We start from the raw sequence: 10222 nt of genomic DNA on the forward strand, positions 1-10222 counted from the left end.
ATCCATAGTAATGCTTTGCTCATCTTTCTCCATGATGTTTATTTGACACTTATGTGAATTCCAGCAACACCAAATTCTGCCCAAATCACTATATTCATAGTTGTGCTCTGCCATCCATCCCGGGCAACACTTGTTCAAAACTGTTTGCATGTTTTGTTCTTTTACTTTTGTTTCCACCACACATAAAATTTCTAACTCATACCTTCTAATGATTTCCTTTATTTCAAACTGCTTAAAAGCTTGATTGAGACCCCTAATGTTCCAGCAACCTACACTTATCATAAAGATGGATTTTGAGATGTCAAGGGTCCAAATCGAGACCCTCCTTGTGCTACGCCCTTCTTCAAACTACCACCATTATCAACTCTTTTCATTATATTTATAACTCGACCTGGCTTCTGATTGATCCCACTCAAGACCACGCCTTGCACTTTCATACTTACACTTGTATTCTCAGTGTCACCTTCCTTCTGCACCTTCTTTGAGTTATTTTCTGTGACTTCTTTCCCACTTTGCCTCTGCTAAACCTCAGTGCATAACTTATTTCCATTTTCTGTTCCTCTTGTTATTCCTTTCTCCTCCTCTCCTGTTCCTACTTGACTGGTGGTTGCCTTATATTTCTTTGTTGGTGTTTCCCATACCCCATCCTCAGTCACATCATTTCCACTCTGTTCCCCCTCTTCTTTGGTCTCTGAGTTATTTGCTTCTCCATTCATCTTTGTATCTCTGTCTCGATCTTTTTTAAGCCACACCTCATGTTTAGTTATTTGGGTTCCTCTCTTCCCCACATTCTTGCTACAAGCATTATCTGTATGTCCAAACATCTTGCATGTTAGACAACGAGGTGGTTTCCAGTTGTACTCAAACTGAATCTCATTGACCCTCATATCATCCACTACCACTGTTATACTCTTGCATATGTCGTTCGATGTATACTGGGTATTTACAATCAATATATCTGGGTATTTACAATCAATATCTACTTCGATGTATACTCTTGCATATGTCGTTCTCTTCTTCTCCTCAGTGAGTTTGTCAGCAAACATTGGTACACCAATTGCACTCCCCACCAAATTAAATCCCTCCTTATCCCATAGCTCCATTGGAAACCTTTTCATTATAACCCACACTGGTAGTGTCTTCATCTCTGTCACTTCTGATTCTATGAAAAGTTACCATGGTCTTATTACGAACAATCTGCTCGCTATATGAAATGATCCAACGTCTAATATCTTCCTTTTGTCATCCTCGCTGTCAAACTTAAATGTGAACATGGTTTCACCATAAGTTTGCATCGTGAAATTGTGCTGCAACCTCCAAGTCTTTCCAACAATCTCTTTGACATACCCATACCCAGGCTGTCTACCAATAAAATACCCTACCACCGGCTCTTCATATTTCTTATGAACATGAGTGAACTGAGATGACTTAACATGAACCACCGGCTTCCCATTCACTATTGTTGGAGGTATATACCTGAGGTTTTCTTTTCCAACTGCTTCTCTTCCTAGCATCTCCACCCAAGAACTAGTTTTAAGTGTTTCTGCATAACTCTTCTTACAGCTTTTACCTTCTTCAACAACTTTTTCCAGATCCAGTTTTGTCGCTGGAGTAGTTCCTTCATTTATTGGTGACTTTCCTGGTTCCTTCCCCACGCGTACCTTGGCATGTTCACCATTTGTTTCTATCTGAACCTCTTCCGGCCTTGGCTGTTCATCTTCCTCTCCGCTCAACAAGTCCTTATGTATCTTTAACATACTTTGCGTCAAAAGTTTCTCTAGTGATCCTTTCCCGCATAACTGTTCAAACTTTCGTGCTAGTATCTCTCCTTCCTCATCATCTGTTTCATCGCGTGGTGGTGTGCTAGGGTTTGTGTTATGTGTTTTGCCTAAGTTTTCCATGTTTTTTTTGTGAAATTCCAATGATACCCCTAAGAAATAATTCGCCCCTTAGAAGCCACCATTGACTAACTAACCTAGCCTCTGATCAATAACACACTCTAATGCAAGCTCGCTTGTTGGTACGTTCATTCAATCAACCTATTGTTTTGCATTCATTATAATACAAGCTCACACGTAAGTGTATTCAATCAAGTATTTTGCATTCATTCTAATGCAAACTCCCCCGTAGATGCATTTAGTCAAGTGTTTTGCATTCTGTCGGTGTATAAAGTGGGGTTATCGGGTCTGGATGTTGTTCATCTTAGCTCAAACTTATATGATCAAGGCTAGGGTTTAGGGTTTAGAGGCTTAGTCCTTGTCAATGAAAGGGTTTAGTCATTGATCCTTGAAGCCTTGGAGTGTTTCCTGTGATTTTGAGTTTTTAGGCCCTTGAGTTCACTCTTATTGTTGACTATGGCTTTGAAAGTTGACCATTGACTTTTGACTGTTTGACTCTTTGGCACTATCTCCCAGTTGTTCCATGATGTCTCTTTCAGGGTCCATTTATCTTCTTTTGGCTCTATAACAAGTCTTTTGAGGTATTAGTTCCTGAATAGGGCTGTATCTGGAAAAAGCGATAAGAACATGAGTTTTCTACAATCAATCAATCAATAAGGAGTTTTGGATTCATTATAGTGCAAGCTCACATGTAGGTGCATTCCATCATGTGTTTTGCATTCTTTCTAATGCCAGCTCGCTTGTTGGTACGTTCATTCAATCAATCTATTGTTTTGCATTCATTATAATGCATGCTCACACATAAGTGTATTCAATCAAGTATTTTGCATTCATTCTAATGCAAACTCCTACGTAGATGCATTTAGTCAAGTGTTTTGCATTCTGTCGGTATATAAAGTGGGGTTATGGGGTTTTGATGTTTTTCATCCTAGATCAAACTTTTTATCAAGGCTAGGGTTTAGGGTTTAGAGGCATAGTCCTTGTCTTACAAAGGGTTTAGTCATTGATCCTTGATGCCATGGAGTGTTTCCTGTCCTTTTGTGTTTTTAGGCCCTTGAGTTCACTTTTATTGTTGACTATGGCTTTGAGCGTTGATCGTTGACTTTTGACAGTTTGACTCTTTGGCACTATTTCCCAGTTGTTCCATGATGTCTCTTTCAGTGTCCTTTTGTCTTCTTTTCGCTCTATAACACGTCTTTTGAGGTATTAGTTCCAGAATAGGGCTGTATCCGAAAAAAGTGATAAGAACATGAGTTTTCTACAATCAATCAATCAATCAGGTGTTTTGCATTCATTATAGGGCAATCTCACACGTAGGTGCATTCAATCATGTGTTTTGCATTCATTCTAACGCAAGCTCGCTTGTTGGTACATTAATTCAATCAATCAATTGTTGTGCATTCATTATAATGCAAGCTCACACGTAAGTGTATTCAATCAAGTGTTTCGCTTACATTCGATCAATCAAGTGTTTTGCATTCATCTATTGCAAACTCCCACGTAGATGCATTTAGTCAAGTGTTTTGCATTCTGTCAGTGTATAAAGTGGGGTTATGGGGTTCGGATGTTGTTCATCCTTGATCAAACTTATATGATCACGGTTAGGGTTTAGGGTTTAGAGGTGTAGTCCTTGTCTTACAAAGGGTTTAGTCATTGATCCTTGATGCCTTGGACTGCTTCCTGTCCTTTTGTGTTTTTGGGCCCTTGAGTTCACTTTTATCGTTGACTATGGCTTTGATGGTTGACCGTTGATTTTTGACAGTTTCACTTTTTTGCACTATTTCCCAGTTGTTCCATGATGTCCCTTTCAGTGTCCTTTAGTCTTCTTTTGGCTCAATAACACGTCTTTTGAGGTATTAGTTCTAGAATAGGGTTGTATCCAGAAAAAGCGATAAGAACATGAGTTTTTTTATAATCAATCAATCAATCAATCAGGTATTTTGGATTCATTATAGTGCAAGCTCACACGTAGGTGCATTCCATCATGTGTTTTGCATTCTTTCTAACGCAAGCTCGCTTGTTGGTACATTCATTCAATCAATAAATTGTTTTGCATTGATTATAATGCAAGCCCACACGTAAGTATATTCAATCAAGTCTTTCACATACATTCGATCAGTCAAATGTTTTGCATTCATTCTAATGCAAACTCCCATGTATATGCATTTAGTCAAGTGTTTTGCATTCTGTCGGTGTATAAAGTGGGGTTATGGGGTTTGGCTGTTGTTCATCATAGATCGAACTTATATGATCAAGGCTAGGGTTTAGGGCTTAGAGGCTTAGTCCTTGTCTTACAAAGGGTTTAGTCATTGATCTTTGATGCCTTGGAGTGCTTACTGTCATTTGGTGTTTTTGGGCCCTTGAGTTCACTTTTATCGTTGACTATGGCTTTGATCGTTGACCATTGACTTTTGACAGTTTGACTTTTTTGCACTATTTCCCAGTTGCTCCATGATGTCCCTTTCAGGGTCCTTTTGTCTTCTTTTGGCTCTATAACACGTCTTTTGAGGTATTAGTTCCAGAATAGGGTTGTCTCCGGAAAAAGTGAAAAAAACATGAGTTTTCATCAATCAATCAGTCAATCAGGTGTTTTGGATTCATTATAGTGCAAGCAAACACGTAGGTGCATTCCATCATGTGTTTTGCATTCTTTCTAACGTCAAGCTCGATTGTTGGTACGTTCATTCAATCAATCAATTGTTCTGCATTCATTATAATGCAAGCTCACACGTAAGTGTATTCAATCAAGTGTTTGACATAAATTCGATCAATCAAGTGTTTTGCATTCATTCTAATGCAAACTACCATGTAGATGCATTTAGTCAAGTGTATTGCATTCTGTCGGTGTATAAAGTGGGGTTATGGGTTTGGATTTTGTTCATCCTAGATCAAACTTATATGATCAAGGCTAGGGCTTAGGGTTTAAAGGGTTTAGTCATTGATCCTTGATGCCTTGGAGTGTTTCCTGTCCTTTTGTGTTTTTGGGCCCTTGAGTTCACTTTTATCGTTGACTATGGCTTTGAAAGTTGATCGTTGACTTTTGACAGTTTAACTTTTTGGAAGTATTTGCCCGTTGATCCAAGAGATCCCCTCCAGGGTCCTTTTGTTTTCTTTTGGCTCTATAACACGTCTTTTGAGGTATTTGTTCCAGAATAGGGCTGTATTCGGAAAAAGCGATAAGAATATGTGTTTTCTACAATCAATCAATCAATCAGGTGTTTTGCATTCATTATAGTGCAAGCTCACACGTAGGTGCATTCAGTCATATGTTTTTCATTCATTCTAACGCAAGCTCGCTTGTTGGTACGTTCATTCAATCAATCAATTGTTCTGCATTCATTATAATGCAAGCTCACACGTAAGTGTATTCAATCAGGTGTTTCGCATACATTCGATCAATCAAGTGTTTTGCATTCATTCTAATCCAAACTCCCACGTAGATGCATTTAGTCAAGTGTTTTGCATTCTGTCAGTGTATAAATTGGGGTTATGGGGTTTGGATGTTGTTCATCCTAGATCAAACTTATATGATCAAGGCTAGGGTTTAGGGTTTGGAGGCGTAGTCCTTGTCTTACAAAGGTTTTAGTCAGTGATCTTGGATGCCTTGGAGTGTTTCCTGTCCTTTTGTGTTTCTGGGCCCTTGATTTCACTTTTATCGTTGACTATGGCTTTGATCGTTGACCGTTGACTTATGACAGTTTGACTTTTTTGCACTATTTCCCAGTTGCTCCATGATGTCCGTTTCAGGGTCCTTTTGTCTTCTTTTGCCTCTAAAACAAGTCTTTTGAGGTATTAGTTCCAGACTATGGTTGTATCCTGAATAAGCGATAAGAACATGAGTTTTCTACAATCAATCAGTCAATCAAGTGTTTTGGATTCATTATAGTGCAAGCTCACACATAGGTGCATTCCATCATGTGTTTTGCATTCTTTCTAACGCAAGCTCGGTTGCTGGTACGTTCATTCAATCAATCAATTGTTTTGCATTGATTATAATGCAAGCTCACATGTAAGTACATTCAATTAAGTGTTTCGCATACATTCGATCAATCAAGTGTTTTGCATTCATTCTGATGCAAACTCCGACGTAGATGCATTTAGTCAAGTGTTTTGCATTCTGTCGGTGTATGAAGTGGGGTTATATGGTTTTGAAGTTGTTCATCTTTGATCTAACTTATATGATCTAGGTTAGGGTTTATCGTTTAGAGACTTAGTTCTTGTCCTACAAAGGGTTTAATTATTGATGTTTGACGCCTTAATGTGTTTCCTGTGCTTTTGAGTTTTTGGGCCATTGTGTTAACTTTTATCGTTGACTATGGCTTTGATCATTGACCGTTGGCTTTTTACAGTTTAACTTTTTGGGACTTTTTCCCAGTTGTTCCATGAGGTCCCTTTTAATGTCCTTTTGTCTCCTCTTAACTCTAGAACACGTCTTTTTAGGTATTAGTTCCAGAATAGGGTTGTATCCAAAAAAAGCGAGAAGAACATGAGTTTTCTACAATCAATCATTCAATCAATCAGGTGTTTTGCATTCTTTCTAACGCAAGCTTGCTTGTAGGTACGTTCATTCAATCAGTCAAGTGTTTTTCATTCATTATAATGCAAGCTCACTCGTAAGTGTAATCCATCAAGTGTTTCGCATACATTCCATCAATTAAGTGTTTTGCATTCATTCTGATTCAAACTCCCAAGTAGATGCATTTAGTCAAGTTTTTTGCATTCTGTCGGTGTATAAGAATGTCGCGGTATTTGGTTAGCAAACCAAATCGTTCGATGCCATGCAACTGTTTGCCTTATCCCTCACAAACATTCATATGTATCTCTCAAGTTATAATCTCCTTGACTCGTTGCAGTCCATACCAGTTTATCCTCTCCCCCCATTATCTCTATTTCATCCTTTGCCTGTTTAACAATCTCACCTATCCCATTCTCAATATGTTCTAGAAAGTACCATCCCCCTTGCACTACAAATTCAGATACTTTGATATTAAGGTGTCCACTGGAGCTGTATATAAAACCTTGCGGAAACTTATCTCTTAAGATGCCAGTCGGGTGCTAAGGATCAAGCCAAAAACTTGTGTTTCTGCCATCTCCAATTTGATGTGCCACCACTTGAGCTGCTTTCTTTCTATCCTTAAGCACATTTCTCCAAACCCATGAACAATCATTAGGAACTTTCAGCTGCCAGAAGTTTCTGTCTTTGATTAGGTTCTTGTGCACCCAATCAACCCATAAGTTATTTGCCTTTGTAACCAGTTTCCAGATATTCTTCATATTTGCTGCCTGATTCACCTTCAAGAGATCCCTTATGCCAAGTCCACCTTCAGCACACGGGAAGCATATGCTTTCCCATCCTATCAATGCATGTGATTTGCGTCGCGGTCCCCAATCCATAAAAATTCCTGCTGACTGTTAATATCGTCAATTGCCTTCTGAGGTATAATAAAAGATGCAAGCCAATACACACTTAGATTAGTTAGAACTGCTTTAATCAATTGCAATCTCCCTGCATATGATAGCGACTTCCCTTTCCAACTCTGAATTCTTCTTGTAACTTTTAAGATTAACGGATTGCAATCTGTGGTTCTCAATCTTGTGGTAATCAATGGTAATCCCAAGTATTTTACCGGTAACTCTCCTTTTGGGAACTGTAACACTCCTTCAATCTCTGTACAAACCACCTCATCTACTCCAGCAAAGAATATCTGACTTTTCTGGACATTAACTTCAAGGCCAGTGCATGCCCTGAAAGTGTTAAGATTTTCTCTGAGCTTTGTAGCTGTTTGTGTATCTCCATGCATAAAAGCCACCAAATCATCCGCAAAAGATAAGTGTGTAATCATTGGGTTCATACACTTCTGATGTAGCCGGTACTGGTTATTAGTGACACTGTACTGCATGATTTCCGAGAATAAGTCCATCACTAGCACAAATAAGTAAGGAGACATGGGGTCTCCTTGTCTTATCCCTCGTCTGCCTTTGAAATATCCATATGGTGCTCCATTAATCATTATAGAGTAACCAGCTGTTTGCATACACACTTTCACCCATTCAATAAAATTCTGGGGGAATCCAACTCTCTTCATAGAAAAACTCACCGCTTCCCATCTTACCGTATCATAAGCCTTTCTGAGGTACACTTTAGCTGCACATCGTGGCGGAGTTTCATTCCTGTGATAGTTATGCATTAGTTCATGAGATAATAAAATATTATCTTGGATGCTTCTCCCTGTGATGAAGGCGGACTGATTCAAATTGATCACTTTGGGCATAATCTGTTTCATTCTCTTTGTCATCACTTTAGTAATGCTCTTGTACACCACTCCACAACACGCTATTGGCCTGTAGTCCCCCAAACTTGACGGACTTTGCACCTTCGGTGCAAGTGTAATGCAGGTTAAATTAACTTCTTGTAGCATCTGACCTGAGATGAAGAAATTCCTAACTGCCTTGATAAAATCATCCCCAATGACGCGCCATGTGCACTTGAAAAAGTATGAAGAGAATCCATCACTTCCCGGAGCTTTATCATTTCCAATGTTTGCTAGAGCCTCTATTATCTCATCTCTTGAAGCTGGTTTTTGTAACTCCGCAAAAATCGTGGCTTTGTGTATTGCTTGCCGTGGCCCTATTTTCGAAAACACCAAGTCCATCCCTTGCATCTGATCTGGACTATATAGCTCCTTATAGTATCGCTCACATTCAGCTCTAATGTCATCAAAAACTTGCATCACATTCCCATCACTATCAACCAGACATGTTATTTTGTTTACTACTCTGCGTGCCTGTACCGATTTGAAAAAATACGAAGTATTGCTGTCACCTACAGTTATGTCTTGATCGCGCGATTTCTGTTTATAAAACCCCTCTTCTGACTTAGCTGCTCGCACATAGTGCTGTACTGCTTCTCTCTCTCTAAGAATGAGTTCTTTGTCCATGGGCTTTGTTTGTAACTCTGTTTGGATCGTGTCCATTTGCTGCTTTGTTTCCTTTACTCTGCTCACCACATTTCCAACCCTCTCACGGTTCCATGTTATAAGGGCTCCCTTCGTTATCTTCAACTTCTTCATTAGTATGATTACCCACTATAGTGTTCTGCCATGCCCCTTCCACTGTTTTCATAAACCCCTCCTCTTTGTACCAGAAATTAAAAAACTTAAAAGACTTCTTCTTTTGATTTCTCTGCACTAGTGACGTGACTACCATCGATGAGTGGTCTGATATAGCTCCGGGGTTTAAAAACTCAGCTTCATGATCTTCAAATCCATCTATCCACTCTGCGTTGACCATAACTCTATCAAGTTTGCAGCTTATTCTCTCCTCTTGCTTGTTGTTCCATGTTAGAAAATTTCCTTTATACTTCATATCCACTAGTCCTGCTGAATTCACACATTGCATAAGATCTGAGAATTGCTGCGGCCTTACTTCTAGTCCTCCTACCTTTTCTTGAGGGTTCATAATTGAGTTGAAGTCCCCAAGGACTATCCATGGCTTTATTATAGTACATGACATGTCTACTAGCTCCCTCCATAGTTGTCGTCTTTCCATCATATCAACACTTGCATACACAATCGAGACTATGAACTCTTCTCCGGTTATGGTAGCCACCTCCATTGTTATATGTTGATCATCCTTCCTTACTAACTCAGCTGTACATACTCTTGGATCCCAACAAAACCATACTTTCCCCAAAGCATTATGTGCATAGTTCTCCTCCATTGCCCACTGGTTAAACGTTTTGTTAAATACTCGCTCTCTTTTTTCTTCTTTCACTCTTGTTTCCACTAGACCCATGATACTCAGATTGTATTTCCTTACCATATCCTTCACTTCTACTTGTTTGAAATTCATGTTGAATCCCCTCATGTTCTAGCAACCGAGGTGTGTACTCAATTGTTCACATTTGGATGCGTAGAGTGACCGTACTTGGCTGTCACTATGTTGAGTTTCCCTCCTTGAGTGGCATTCTTTGTGGCTGTGATTCCACTCACCTTGTTACCTTTTTTTACATTGTTTGTTCCTCTGGTAGTGTTCTTCCCTGGTTCAGTTTGCATTTATGCCTCCCTACCTTCTGATTTTTCTGCTTGTTTCTTCTCCAGTACATTTTTTCCCTTGTCTCGTATGTCTCTCTTCTGTATGCCACTCGCATCATGTTCCTTCTCATCCTCTATTCCTTCTGTCATCATCTTCTTTGTTTCATTCCCTTCTTTTCCTACTATTTCCACTGTTAGAGGGCTGTCTTCCCCTTGCAAATTTCTGGCCTTACATCTATGCTTCCTGTTGGGTGTCTCCCAGCCCATTTCATCCTCTACAATATGAACTTC

At 39.3% G+C, this 10222-nt stretch overlaps 1 protein-coding gene across 1 annotated transcript; it reads right to left on the reverse strand.

The window, feature by feature from the left end:
• Window positions 1-8918: 8918 nt before the first annotated feature.
• LOC147524398 (uncharacterized) lies at window positions 8919-9764 on the reverse strand. The gene has a single exon (XM_086574598.1). The coding sequence runs from the start codon at window positions 9762-9764 to the stop codon at window positions 8919-8921; it is 846 nt and encodes a 281-aa protein (XP_086430724.1).
• Window positions 9765-10222: the final 458 nt, after the last annotated feature.

Source organism: Coptis chinensis, chromosome 1, assembly GCF_015680905.1.
Source record: "Coptis chinensis isolate HL-2020 chromosome 1, ASM1568090v1, whole genome shotgun sequence".
NCBI classification, from domain to species: Eukaryota; Viridiplantae; Streptophyta; class Magnoliopsida; order Ranunculales; family Ranunculaceae; genus Coptis; species Coptis chinensis.